The sequence below is a fragment of the Rattus rattus genome, chromosome 5 (genome assembly GCF_011064425.1).
Source record: "Rattus rattus isolate New Zealand chromosome 5, Rrattus_CSIRO_v1, whole genome shotgun sequence".
In the NCBI taxonomy this organism is placed as follows: Eukaryota; Metazoa; Chordata; class Mammalia; order Rodentia; family Muridae; genus Rattus; species Rattus rattus.
This window is the reverse complement of record NC_046158.1, coordinates 5178165-5192102: the sequence shown is the minus strand read 5'-3', so window position 1 is coordinate 5192102 and position 13938 is coordinate 5178165. Positions and strand designations below refer to the sequence as shown.

Sequence of the window (13938 nt, the reverse complement as noted above, 5' to 3'; positions counted from 1 at the left end):
TGACTCTAGGTTCCTTCTGGTCAGCATTTGCCTCAGGGTTGTGCCAAGCTCCAGGGGCCAGAGGGGAATGACACATTTTTTCCAAGTCAGCAAATGGAGCCAGGACTGACGGCTGGGCAGCCACTACTTGGTTCTTAGAGATGTGCTGCCTTCAGCAGTGTGGCAGCTCAAGGTCAGAAGGACTGGGGGCAGCCTGGCTCACTGCCGTCGTGCAGTGAGGGGATGGGGAGGCTCTAGGGTGAGAGGGCAGGACTGGGTGGGAAGGAGCTGCAGATTGTGCAGCGCTTGTGCTTGAGGCGGAAGCCTAAGCTGTTACTGCTTCCTCTGGCGACTGGCCAAGCCCCTGCGCCCCTGTCAGTGATTCCAACAAGGAGGCTAGCGCGGCTGGGCCTCAGAGACTAGTGATCGATCCTGTGCTCAGATTTAGTGTGCGTGTGTCTGTTTCCTGCCGGTATAAAACCCCAAAAGCTTTCCCCAAAGTTTGGGCTGGAGGACCCCAAGGAAGGTCCAAATAACCACAAGGAGGCGCTAAAGTGCGCTGAGCTCAGGCGGCTGTCAGTGACGGAGGTAGGAAGAGGGAGAGGCAGCTTTCTGGCTGTTGTGCAGCTTCTCTGCAAGGCTTGCTGTTCTCTTGGTTCCAGGCTCTGGGGTCAGTCAAGCTCTGGGTGGTTGCTAGGCACTGTGGGAGCAAGGGCGGTCTGCCTGCTTGGGTTGGGCAGTTGTAGCGCTCTGCCGCTGCTGTTCACAGATAGATAGCTAGACAGACAGATAGAGATATGGATACAGATATATAGATATTTCCCCCCACCCCTGCACGTCATGAAGTTGGCAGTTTTTATTTATAACCCCCATCAGTAAGCGAGTGGCTTTACCCAGACCCCAGGTCTCAAGCCTACAGTATGCTCGGGCTTTTGGTCAGGGAGACCTGCAGTCTTTACTGGTCACACAAAACCCAAGGAAGTTGGGAAGGAAACCACTTCTCTTTGCTGGGTCTTGTGTCAGGACTGCTTTGATAGCCCTGGGCATGACGGGGGAGGAAACCCACCGTACAGGGCTACTGCTGCTTTCAGAAATGTAGCCCTGGCGCCTTTAAGAGCCCAGGGCAGGCAGGAAAAGAATTTCAGTTTCAATCTGGCTTCTAAATTTGGAGTTTTGGGAAGGAGGGATCAGATTTCAGCTGGAAGGGAAGGAGCTGACAGGAAGGCGCTGTGCTGAGCCTCCCCCACCCCGCCCATCCCCCTCAGTTACTGACAGAGGAACCATTTACAAAAGGCCGATTCTCTGGGGAGTGGAGAGGCAGGAACGCAGCGTCTGTGAGTAATTTCCTGCTCAATATGGCTGCTCTGACTCACACGATTCCCCTGGGGTCACTGCGGGACTGCAGTTGCTTGCTTGTTCTCGCTCTTTCTCTTCTCCCTTTGTGGCTAGAATGAACTGATTTTTTTTTTTTTTGTCTTCTCACCCCCAATTTCTTTTTCTCCCTCATTTTTTTTTCCTTTCTCTGAGTTGCAGAACCTCCTTCTGAAGGACTTAGGAGTCCTGAGGCCCTGAAGGCCTTGAGGGTGCGGTGGCCTCTCAGGGGACATACTGGGCCTGCCTCTAGCTCTGCTGCCTGCCAGACAGCCCTTTCTGAGTGTCCCTTGCTAGTGAGTGAGGCTGGCCCCCCAGGCAGGATCCGTTATCTTTTCCAGGGCCCTTGCAGAGCCAGCCCTGGAGCACCTGCTGTGCAACAGAGCCCCTGGTAATTGGCTCAGGGGTCCAGCCTGCAGTGTGCAGACTCAGGGTCGGAAGTAGAGAGACAGAGGGCGGAGTCTTTGGGAGGGTTGTGATAGATCTGGGGAAGCCGAGGGCACTGTAAGTTTTGGTGCCTGTGGTCAAGGAAAGACTCCACAAGTGCCTGGGAGGGAGCAGGGCAGGCTTTGGAAACCTGTCCTCAGCACTGGGGCGGGGCCTCTGAGACAGGCTCTCATTGGTGATTTTTGCTAGGGAAGGGAGGTGCTATGGAAAGATGGCAGCATTTCTAATTTAAATCTAGAAACTGCCCTTCCCTGAACTGGAGGCCTGTGGGAGTGGGACCACCAAGTAAGGCTACACAGTAGAGTGGCCTGTGATGTCCTCCTGTGAGGAGAGTCTGGCTTATCCTGTCTCCTCCCGGAGCCTGCCCCGCCTCAGCCACCCACCTTCTCGGTCGCCAAGGTCTGCTTCCTTGGCAGACTCCCTGGGCTTGTCGGTCTTTCTCTGTAGTGCGGGGCTGCCTGGGACCTGGGCAGGGAGTGAGGAGGACGCGCTGAGCTAATAAACCCCAGTGCACTGGCCTTGCGCTCTCAGTGGCAGGCAGAATGCACTCAGGACAAAGGCTCCCTTCCCTGTCCCCGGGCTGTGCCTCTGATGCCCTGTGCACAGCACTGGACTGTGACAGTGCTTCTCTGCCTCCCTGCAGTCAGGGTTTGAGGAAGAACCGCACTGGTGGACTCCATGTGCCTGCCCCTCTTGTTGCTGTGGCCCTTCTGCCCTATTCTTGACCTTGCTAAACAAACACTCCTCCTGTACTGATGTGGAGTCTCCCACAGCCCCTTCCTGTCCTCCTGACACGTACAGAGGGGAAGGGAGCCTGCCTGCTGTCTGGATGGGAACGCATTCTACCCTCTCAGGGTGGACATTTTGTTTTCCTAGGATTGCTAAATTTGATAGGAACAAAGCCTCTGTTTTGTGTGTGTGAAAGAGGTGAGCGGAGGATGTGGGTGACAGAGGTTATATTTTTTCAGCAAGCCTTGGGGGCCAAGCCCGTGTGTGTGTGTGTGTGTGTGTGTGTGTGTGTGTGTGTGTGTGTGTGTGTGTGTGTGTGTGTCTCCATAGTGCAAGAGAGCAGAGGTAGAACCCAGGTGGCCTCTGCCTCTCTAGTTCCTGGACTTCTTTTCCAGATGAAGACCGGCCCCTTTGCAGAGCACTCCAACCAGCTGTGGAACATCAGTGCTGTCCCGTCCTGGTCTAAAGTGAACCAGGGCCTCATTCGCATGTATAAGGCGGAGGTGAGTGGGGTCTGCCCTGCCTGCCCCTGATGCCCCTTGGTCCTGGGGGTGAGCTCAGGACCTCCAATTTTTTTTTTTTTTTTTTTTTTTTCGGAGCTGGGGACCAACCCAGGGCCTTTGCGCCCCCAGGCAAGCGCCTACCACTGAGCCAAATCCCCAACCCCAGGACCTCCAATTCTTCATCACGTTGTTTTGCTCTGGCTCTTGGGCCAGCTGTCTGAAACTTGGGAACCTCAACCTGATGGATGGGCAGTTACGAGGCACTGGGCAGAGGCCCAGCTCATTTCTTCATAACTTAGGGATTGAAACAACCTGTGCTGCTGGAGAAGTTAGGGGCTCTCTTTGTACCTGTCAAGTGGCCGGAGGCCTCTCAAGGCTCTGATGACTTCAGTGTCTCCCAAAGTGACTAGGACATCAGTCCCTTGGGTGGGTTTGATCCTAGTGAGCTACCCTATTGTGGAGGGTGCCTGGGAAGGGTGGGACAGGAGAACTTGCTGGTACTCTTTAATGAGCACTTCAGGAATGTGGGAGGGTGGGTCTTCTCTGTGTCTAGGTCCAGCTTACAACCCTGCTTCTGGGAAGGACCTTGGGCTGGGGAGCTCCCCTGCTGAAAGGCACCTGCCTCCTATACCTTCCACAGAGAGGGAGAGAGCATCCTTCCACCTGTCTGCCTGGCCCCTCCACTATCTGGAGCTCCTTGACTTTGACTCTCTTGTGCACTGCCTCTTGGGCCTTGAGATCCAACTGTGTCTCCCACCTCATCCCCACCCCAGTACTCGTGCTGACAACCTCACTGGAGCAGCCCATCTCTGATTCTTGACCGTGATCCCATCTCTTATGAGAGGACTCTCCTTCACAGAGCTCAGAGCTTACCCCATCCATTACCAGAGGCAGGACAATGAGGAAAGGCAAGCTGGATTTGGTAGTAAAATGTTTCCCACCGGCCTGGCACCCTTGGATTTGGTCTTGAAGGGGTTAATGATCTGCCAGGTTTGGGCCTGGGCCTGGGCCTGGGCCTGGCCAGCATTTTCTGTTCTCTCCTGGATCCTCTTCCTCTAGACTTCACATCCTGTGTTTAGGCTTCAGCCCACATACCTCTCTCATCTCGGAGGTCACTCCTAGAGCTGCCCAGACCTCTTCCTGCCCTCCGGGCCAGCTCCAGCACCCCAGCTGGCTGGCTGGCACTATCCAGGTCCTGTCTCCACAGCCTTACTGCTACTGCTGGAGAGTGTCCTCATGGAGGGTACATAGCACCCCCACCCCCATATCAAAGGCAGGACTCCAGCTGCCTCCTTGCTCTTAGAATCCTAGCCTTGTGTGTCTCCAAACCTGTGTTGATTCAGCCTCCTAAGAGGAAGGCCAGCACCTGTCTCCCCTTCAGAGGAGGAGTTCTGCAGGCCGAGGGAGGGAGGAACATACAAGATACAAGATGGGGTACAACACACAGACCTAAACCTTAGGTCCTGAAGGCGTTGCTAGGGAGCCCTGCAGTTACTGACGGAAAGGATGTGACTAAAGACAAGGCACTTCACCCGGCATGCACAAGTGGGAGCCACCCGCCCTGGGCCAGGGTGGGTTTGTGGGTAATTCTGCAATGCGCTGACAGGCACGCGCTTCTTGAGGTTTTGTAGCACGCAGTTCTTTTTTCGTTTTTTGTTTTCAGAGACAGGGTTTCTCTGTGTAGCCCATGCTGGCCTTGAACTCAGAGATCCGCCTGCTTCTGCCTCCCAAGTGCTGGGATTAAAAGGTTTGTGCTACCACCTCCAGGCAGTATGCGCAGTTCTTACTGGTGCTCTTAATCTCTAGTCCCTGAGAACAGCCCACATGCACTAAGGATGCACTAAGAGGGCCCCGAAAAGGACCTACTTTTTCAGTCCAGTTCTCCATCCACTGGGATGACCCCTGAGCTGCCAACAGGGGTCTGGTCAGACCTGGCATTAGGCAGCCTCAGGATATGCAATTACCTGTCAAGTTCCCTGACCTGGTTTTTTGAAGAGAAGTATCAGGGGCTTTCTGGGCCTTGTGTGATGGAGATCTTTCGATAAGGAAGGCTGTCCCCACTACACCTAGACTCATTTCCTCGAACTACCCCGCCTGGGCCAAGAGGGTGGGTCAGGAGGTGCCAGGTTTCTAAAGCCCAGGGCCAGTTGCGGGGCTTCATTGCTGGAAGACAAGCCCTCCTAGATGCTTCTGCTGCCCTGGGGCCTTGGACTTTCTCCACCCCTGCAGCTTCTTACCAATTTAGCTCCTGCTTGTCCTGTGGGCCCTTCCCCCAGTGCCTTTCTGGCTTTTCCTCTGTGAGAGCCTGAGGCAGATTGACCTTTGACCCTTTCTGGAATTCCAGGCCCTGGGGGTGGCTCCCAAACTCCCACCACTTCCTGATGACTTCAGCACCGAGGCAGCTGCCTTGCCTCAGGCCTGGACATGCTGCTCCTCCCCTGGGACAGACTGCACCTTCTTCTCCGAAGCCACTTTCTTTGCCTGGCCTGGCTCTATACTTGAGTTCAGTCTTCCTCTCTCTGTCCTACTTGCTCCTACATGTGCCCCTCCCACTTCTGAAGCTGCTCTCTGGGGTGAGGGAAGGTGAGCCCATCAGGTTTTTGCTTTGACCACAGCTAGAGCCAGCTCCTCACCCCTGAGGTTGTAAGTCTTGTTCCCAACAACCTACAGGTCCCAAGCACACCCAGGCTGCTTAGGAGGCTAGGCCAGCCTGGCAGATTCCCATCCTGACTGGAGCTACTGCCTGGGAGGCAGAGCAAGCCAGTCACAGGCAAAGATAGAGGCTGTGGGCCTGGGCTCAGGCTGGTAGGGCTGTGAAATGGACTCAGGGAGTCCCCCCATGCCTTTGCCTGCCATCAGTGCTGTTGCTATAACATGACAGGGACTGCTGCCAAGGTAGGGCAGGGGTGTCAGCCCACTCCTGCTGTCTCACTCTGAAGAGCCAGGATGCCCTTTGAGGGCAAGGACCCAAAGGCTACAGAAAGTAGGCCCTAGCCTCTTCTAAGTTGTGTTCAGATGTCATCATACCATTAGGGTAAGGATTGGGGTGGGGGTTGTGGGAGGGATCTTGGCCATTTCTTATGGCTTGCTTCCCTTCCGGGTCAAGTGATGTCTCTTGGCTGCCTGTCTTGGCTTCTACTGTGCCTTTGAGTGAGAGGTGGAGACAAGTGAACAAGACCACCTTCCTCACAGACCAGGGGCTGCTCTGACTAGGTGCTCTTGAGCACTGGCAGATTCCCACAGAGGTGGCCTCAGTAAGACACCTCATGTTTGTCTGGGTCCCTGGGGATGCAAGAGGCAAGAAAGGCCTCACACCCTGGTTCCTCCTTTCTTAGTGCCTGGAGAAGTTCCCTGTGATCCAGCACTTCAAGTTCGGGAGCCTGCTGCCCATCCATCCGGTCACATCAGGCTAGGACAGGCTGAACCACCAGAGCCACCCTGGCCAGGTTCCTGTGCCCTCTCTGACCCAGCACTCCTCCCACCCACCTTCTGTTCTTTCTGTTTGATGAGATGGGTGCTAAGCAGGGTCTGAGTTGGGGGAATTAACCAGAGTATGGCCAGTTTTTGACTGTCTATCTGGTGGACAAGCAAGAAGAGAGGGACTTGGACATGGTCCCAGGCCCTGCCCATCCCTGTGTTCCTGCTTCCTTTCTCTCCTGCCCAGGCCTATTTGGAGGAGACAAGGACATCCTGCTCTTCCCACTGCTTCCCCATCCCCCTCCCATGATATGATGTCTCCCTCACTAAGAGCGGGGGGTGGGGGTGGGGGGCTCACCTCTGGAGACCGGCTGGTGGGTTTCCCACTAGCCATGTTCCACTAGGTGTCTGCTTTGAGGCTGGAGGGTGAGGCAGGGGTGGGGAGATGATTGTGTAGTGGCCATGGATGATAAGGCTTCCCAAGGTCCCATCCTAGGCCCTGGGGAGCTGTCTGTACCCTCATGCTGGCTTGGTTCTCTGGCCCTTGGCTTTGCTAGGTTCCTGACTGCTCATACCCTTTCCTGGGGGTAGCCTAGCTGTGGCGCTGCCCTGGCTCCTGGGAGAGCCCACTACTTGGTGAGATCTGACTTTCCAGAGCCATCAAGCAGGGAGAGGTGGAGACTCAGGGAGGCAGTAGGACGGCTGTGTCTGTGGAGAGCCTACTTTCCTCCAGTCTTGGGCCTCCTGAGTCTGCTGCCTCCCACCTACCTGCTTTGAGTGGTCTTAAAGTTCCCCTGAGGCCCTTGGCTTGCTGCTCTGCTTCCTCAGGTCCGTTTGTGGCTTATGTGGGAGGGCAAAGAAGGCAGCAGCCCTCTGTCCTGCTTCCCTTTGTGAGATGAGATAAGTGCTGGCCTAGGCCAGGGCATAAACTCAGAATGGGTAGACTGCTAAGGGGGCTGCCACAGTCACCAGTTCTCTCCCGGCGAGTGGCTGAGCTGGGACCTGCAGGCTTCCCTGTTCCACTTGGGCCTGCCCTTCTGCACTGCCCATCCTGCCTGTGCCCACCTAGCTTTTGAGGAGTGGACACTGAGAAGCACAACCCAGGGGCTTGGCCAGGGATTAACTATGATCTGGGCAGAGCAGGGACTGAAGTTATCAGAGTCATGGCAGTTTACCAAAAAAGGACCAGGGCCAGCCTTCCTTCCAGGGCCAGGCCACTGCCTTCCTGGCTCCCTTCCCTGTCCCTGCACCCCCAGCCCTGCGCCTTCCTTGCTGTTTGGATTAAAGCCTCTGTTTTACACCTGTCCCTGTGTGAGACATCTTTCCTGACCCGTCTGAGTGACTGTTCCCCGGCAGGTCTCCTCCTTACCAGTTGACTTTCTGGGGATGTGACAGTGACTAAAGCAAACAGAAGGGTTCACATCCTGGCCATCCCCCTGCTCATTCCTAGCAGCAAGGTTGTGGGTAGGTTTCTGAGCTACTCTGAACCTCATCTAGAAAGTGAGTACAGTCATAAGTAGCACTGGTGACCCTGAGTCTAGGCTGGTTCAGAACACACGCTGTGCTGTCACTGTGCGCATGTGTACCCGTGTGTCCTAGGGCCTGGCACGTGCTAAGAAGGAACCAGATGCCAGCCTCTACCACTGCTCTGGACTCCAGCCTAAGGATGAGGCTGGCATTGGAACTTGCATCTGCAGTTAGACGTAGCCATCTTTGTCCTTAGCCCGCCTTCTGGTCTGTAATGCTAGGACTGAGTACAGCTGTCAGTGGCACTCGCTAGGCACCAGGCAATCCTGAGAGGAGGAGCGGAGGAGCCTTTCTGCTGGTCCTGGAGGCTTTGCACAGAGGCAGAAAGAGGAGCCGCAGCTCAGTCACTTTGCTCTTCCTCTGGACAGCCTTGGTTGCCCAAAGCCGTGTCTCCAGTGTCCAGCACACTTGAATTCAGACCCAAGGTCAGCTGCTTACAGTGGAGGAAACCCATGACGGCTGACCTCACTGGTCTGAGCCCCAGTTTCTTAATCTGAAAAACAGGTATAATGGTGTACCGTGGCCTACCACAGTGGACCTCAGCCTTTCTAATGCTCTTGTCCTTGCTGGTCATAAAGTTATTTCTATTGCTACTTCATAACTGCAATTTTGTTGTTATGAATTGTAATGTAAATATTTGCTTTCCTGTGTTCTTAGGTGACCCTGTAAGAGTGTCCTTTAGCCCCCATAGGGTTGTGACCCCAGATTGAGAGGCTTGTTGTTTCATAGGCAGTAGCTGTGTATTTGTGACCACAGCATACTGGAAAATTACAGTATCTAGTGGATGGTAATTAAGACATTAGTGGGGAGAGCTGCTTTTTGAGTTACACATAGGTATGTCCAAAGTTTTGAAATTATATCGTAGGGGGTTTACGCTGTGAAGAGACACCATGACCACAGCAACTCTTATAAAGGAGAATTTAATTGGTGCTGGCTTTCAGGTTCAGAGGGTTCATGCGTTGTCTTCCCAGTCGGAAGCATGGCAGCATGCATGCAGATAAGGTGCTGGAGAAGGAGCGCTGAGAGTTCTGTATCTGCATCAGCAGGCAGCAGGGAGACAGACACCGGGCCTGACCTCAAAGCTCACCCCACTGATACATCTCTCGTGTGCCTGTGGGGGCCGTTTTCAGGCAGACCTCCATACTGTGACTCAGGGCTATGCACAGCTAATACCCAAGAGCTGTGCAGCCCTGTGTAAAAAATGTCTTGGTCTGGACACCTGCACTTAGGTGTACACTCACAGCTGTGTGCGTACATATGATACATACATAAGGGCTGCGGGGTGACTGAAGTGGTGGCTCAGTGGTAGAGAGCACCGGCCGCTCCTCCTCCAGAGGACCCAGGTTCAATTCCCAGTATATACATGGCAACTTCAGCCTCAGGTTTGACTCCCTGCACCTACATGGGCTCACAACCATTTGGAACTCCAGTTCCAGGGGATCTGATAACCTCTTTGGCCTCCCATGTGCAGTGCATACATGTAACACACAAACATACATGTACACGAAGCATTCATACACATAACTTTTCAGATAAGAATAGGGGCCAGAAAGATAGGTCAGTGATTAAAGGCACTTGCAAATTTTTTTTTTTAATTAATTTTATTTTATGTATATGAGTACACTGTCACTGTCTTCAGACACACCAGAAGAGGGCATTAGATCCCATTGCAGATGGTTGTGAGCCACTATGTGGTTGCTGGGATTTGAACTCAGGACCTCTGGAAGAACAGTCAGTGCTCTTAACTGCTGAGCCATCTCTCCAGCCCTAGCACTTGCTAATCTTACAGAGGACCTGTGCTCAGTTCCTAGCATCTACATGGTGGCTTACAAATTTCTTGAGTTTCAGGGTGATCCAGTGCCCTCTTCTGGCCTCCAAAGGTACTGCACACGTGTGTTTACATGCAGACAAAGCACAAACTTGTTTTTTGAGACAGGGTGTTTAGTACTGGCTGGCCTCAAACTCACAGAGATTTGCTTACCTCTGTCTGCTGGGTGCTGGGATTAAATTGCCCAGCTAATAAAAACAGACCTTGAGGGCTGGAGAGATGGCTCAGAGGTTAAGAGCACTGTCTGCTCTTCCAGAGGTCATGAGTTCAATTCCCAGCAACCACATGGTGGTTCACAATCATCTGTAATGGGATCTGATGCCCTCTTCTGACCTGCACTTGGACATGCAGGTGGAACGCTGTATACATAATAAATAAATCTTAAGAAAAAAAAAAAAAAACCTTGAAAATAAAATCTTGGTGCATGGGTGGGTGGGGGTAGTTCATTCAAGACAGGGTTTCTATGTGCAGCCCTGTCTGTCCTGAGCTCACTCTGTAGAGCAGGTTGGCCTCAAACTCAGAGATCCCCCTGCCTTTGCCCGCTGAGTGCTGGGAATAAAGGTGTGTGCCGCCACCACACGGCAGAACTTTAAATCTCATTTTTAAATATTTATTGAGACTGTCTCATGTATCCCAGGCTGCCTCGGATTTGATAAGTAGCTGAGGAAAACCTTGAACCCTTGGTCATCCCATGTCTGGCCTCTCAGTGCCGGAATCAGGGGCAAGCAGCACCTTACCCAGTTGTGGTGGTGCAGGAGACAGAACGGATTTCTGGGCGTGCTGGGAAGCACCTGCCCACTGAGCCACCACGCTCCCGTTGGAAGTGGCCTGGTGCTTTTATGTTTACATTTGAATGCATGAGTAGATAGATACCTTGAAGGGAATGGAGGAGGTAAGTGTCCAGGGGAGGTGATGTAACCATGGTGTTGCTGTAGGCTCCGGGGATTTGGGGATTGGGTTTTAGTTTGAAATCCTGGGGTGAGGTGAGTGAGTATCCTGTTTGGGAGTCAATACAATAGCTGTGCTGGCCCAAGGATGGGGGTCAGTGAGTAGTAGTCCAGTTGGATGAGTGAAGGAAGTTCTTGGCTTGCATAGCTTGCCTGCTCCTGGTGGGAGGAGAAGGGAGTGCCCCAGGGTGCTGTATACCTTCTAAAGGAGTGGGGAGGAGGTGCTGGCTCCCTGCTCCAACACTAGGTAAAGTGATCAGGGCACAGTTGGCATAGAGATGAGGTGTAGCCAGCAGACCCTTGCTGAGTGTGAGGAGTACTTGAGGAGAGTGGGGGGAAGAGGCTCTGATGGCAGAGCTCTGGCCTTCACCCTTGCTGAGAACTGCTTCCCTGCAGCAAAGGCCAGTGCTGGGGGTGGGGACGTGGGGACTGGGAACAGGAAGGTGAGATTGCTGTGGAGCTGCCTGGCCCTGGGCATTAACCTCACAACTCAGTGTCTGAGTTTCCTGAATCCGGTTAGTCTAGCCCAGCGCTTTCAGAGGAAGGAGTGTGCGTTGAAGTGGTTTGTACTCATGCTGCTCTGAACCCCACAACCTGTCTGCCTGAAGGACAGAAGAACCTTTCAGTGGGTGAGACTGGAGGCCAGGAGGTTTTTGAGCGTGGGCCATGTTGCTTTCTGCATCTAAAAGAGATGGTGATTAGGTGATGCTGGAGGGCAGAGGAGAGGGAGTCCGTCCTTCAGCCCTTTCCAAGTAGCTAGAGGGTCCTTGTCCTGTCCTACAAAAGGGTACTGACCAGTGGATTGTACCAGGCTTGTGAGGTGGGGTTATCGGCTGCCTTGTACAAGGGTAGTTGAGGGTCTGTGGGGCAGTGGGAGCCCTGCGGACATGAGCAGATGGGAGGTACAGCCATACCTTGGCGATGGATAAGAGGATTCACACTGCCAGTCCTTGCTTGACCCATGAAGGATGCCTGCTATGCTGACACGTGGGTCCAAGGGAGCTCCCGGTGGATGGGCATTCTCTGTCCTCCATCCTGAGCCACATGGACCTTGAGAACAAGCCGGATTGTGCAGCTTGTCTTCGAAGGTCTATATGTGTTGGCCTGGCTGCCCCAGGGAGGTGAGAAGAAAGAGCCCATTCTTAGGAGAGGGCACTGCTGGGAAACAAAGCTTGGGCCTTGGTTGCTCCCAACATGGGTTATGTGTTTTGTTTCGGTTTTATGTGACAGACAGGGTATCTCTGTGTAGTCCTGTCTGTCCTCACACTACACCAGGCTGGCTTCAAACTCACAGAGATCCTCCTGCCTCTGCCTCTGAAGTGCTGGGATTAAAGTCGTGTGCCATCACTGCTCCTTCATGTTTTTCGTGGATCTGCCCAATTTCAAGCTCTTCATAAGTTGAGAGTGTTTCCTGCTTCCGGAAACTGACCAGCGGAGAACAAGATGGAGCAGTTGTGGAAGGAGGTGACTAGTTACCAGGGAAGCTGGGCTCCCAGGCTCTCTGGGTGGTAGAGAGCTGAGGCCTCACAAGGACCACAGGCCATGGCGGCAAAGCATGCAGGTAGGCGGGCCGTGAAGCCGGTGGAGTGCTGGCCTCCTGGAGCTGTGAGTCATGCTCGGGGGCACCCATAGCACTGTGTAATTCACTTTGACTCCCTACAGAACTGCTTTAGGATAGTACTCTGCACAACAGTTTCTGGTAGGCAAACGACAGGAAGTAGGGCATTGACCAGATAACCTGTCACGCAGCAGTACCCTCTCAGCGTAAACCAGTAACTGGGAAGCGAGCCAGGGGGCGAGGAAAGAGATGTAGTGGGCCCCTCTGTGGGTTTGTGTGAACATCTGAGGGACCTATTAGAGTGGGGACACTCCCTGGCATCTGGATAGGTGCTGGCCTGGAAGCTAGTATCGTTTAGTGTCTTGGCACAGGTACCCCGTGCAAGCTAGGAAAGTCTGGGCTGCTGGGGGAGAGGTGGAAAGATTAGGTGGTGAAGAAGTGGAAAGGGTTCATTGAACCTGGGTCCCATCACCTTTGGGAGGAAAAGAGTAGACTCTGAGGAAAGGCACTGCTTAGCAGGGGGTGCTGGGTTTGAGGTGCTACTGGGCAGCATCTTGGGTGTGGCTGGTCAGAGGCTGGCAGGGCCTCTTATCCCTCCTGGGAGGGGGAGAGCCAGGCCACAGGGTCTCTGGCTTCTTGCTCTCCGTCCTGTTCTCCAAATTTTAGCCATGCTGACTGCTCTGGTCCTCTTTCGTCGACTGATCAATTGGACCTTTTGCCCCCACTGGGGAGCCCCCTGGTTCTTTGGAGCTCACCTCAGGCCTCAGTTGATTGCAAGGCCTCATGTAGCCTTCTAAACCAAGCCACTCCTCCACTCTACACACCGGGTGCCCTGATCTGTGGGGGCCGTGCTGCCTGTCCCACTGAAGCTACAGCAGCTTTCTGAGCAGAGGAGAGGCAGTGACAGGCTTGACCCAGGGCTGATTAGTGCTGCAGATGCAGCTTTACTTGTGGAACTGATGGATACCCTTTTTCTCAGGGCCCATCACTGCCCCTCGGGGGGCAAGGATCTTGTGCTGTTCCCCAGTGTCCCTAGGAGTGTGCCTTACACTGCAGGTGCTTGGGTTATACCTGGGAATGGCCAGGTTAAAGTCAGGGTCCTTCCTGTGCACGTTTAGTAAGATTCAGGAAAGGGAGGCCAAGCCAGTGGCCAGAGCCGGAGATGGGGAACCTCAGACAACACAGTTCCGAGAGCCCTGAAGCGGAAGTGCTGTGGGCTACAGGGAAAAGGAGGACCCCAGTGCGTCTGCAGCCGGTGACTAACAGGATGCATGGAGGCCTGAGCTCCTCTGCTGGCTCAGTGTGGGCAGAGCCCTGTGCTCCCAGCTTTGCAGGAGCTGGGAAGCAGCAGTGAAGCAGGCAGACAAGGCCCACCCTTTACTCTCATGATTTGTCCTAAGCAAACACTGGAAATACCCTGGTGTTGAACAGTTAGGGCTTGTTAGAGGCTGCTGGGGCAGGCACAGTGGCTGCCGGTGATGTTCCTTTGGTAACAGGCTTGTGGCCTCTTAAGTAGGGAAGCAGCTAAGGAGACCAAGAAACACGCATTCCCTTTTAGGCTTTGTCTCTGCCCACTGTGGACGTAGGTGTTGGCGTGCTCACTCTGCCCGTGGTCTGAGGGTTTGGGAAATC

At 54.0% G+C, this 13938-nt stretch overlaps 1 protein-coding gene across 2 annotated transcripts in view; it reads left to right on the top strand.

The window, feature by feature from the left end:
• Ptpa (protein phosphatase 2 phosphatase activator) overlaps positions 1-7751 on the top strand; it is a 30630-nt gene extending 22879 nt beyond the window's left edge. Inside the window, exons 9-10 of one of the 2 annotated variants that reach the window (XM_032902852.1) lie at positions 2922-3029; positions 6365-7751. In XM_032902852.1, the coding sequence (XP_032758743.1) occupies positions 2922-3029; positions 6365-6442 (186 nt within the window). In that variant the 3' untranslated portion in view covers positions 6443-7751. Of the gene's footprint in view, positions 1-2921; positions 3030-6364 lie in introns of those variants that run through there. The other variant, XM_032902853.1, reaches the window with a different exon arrangement.
• Positions 7752-13938: the final 6187 nt, after the last annotated feature.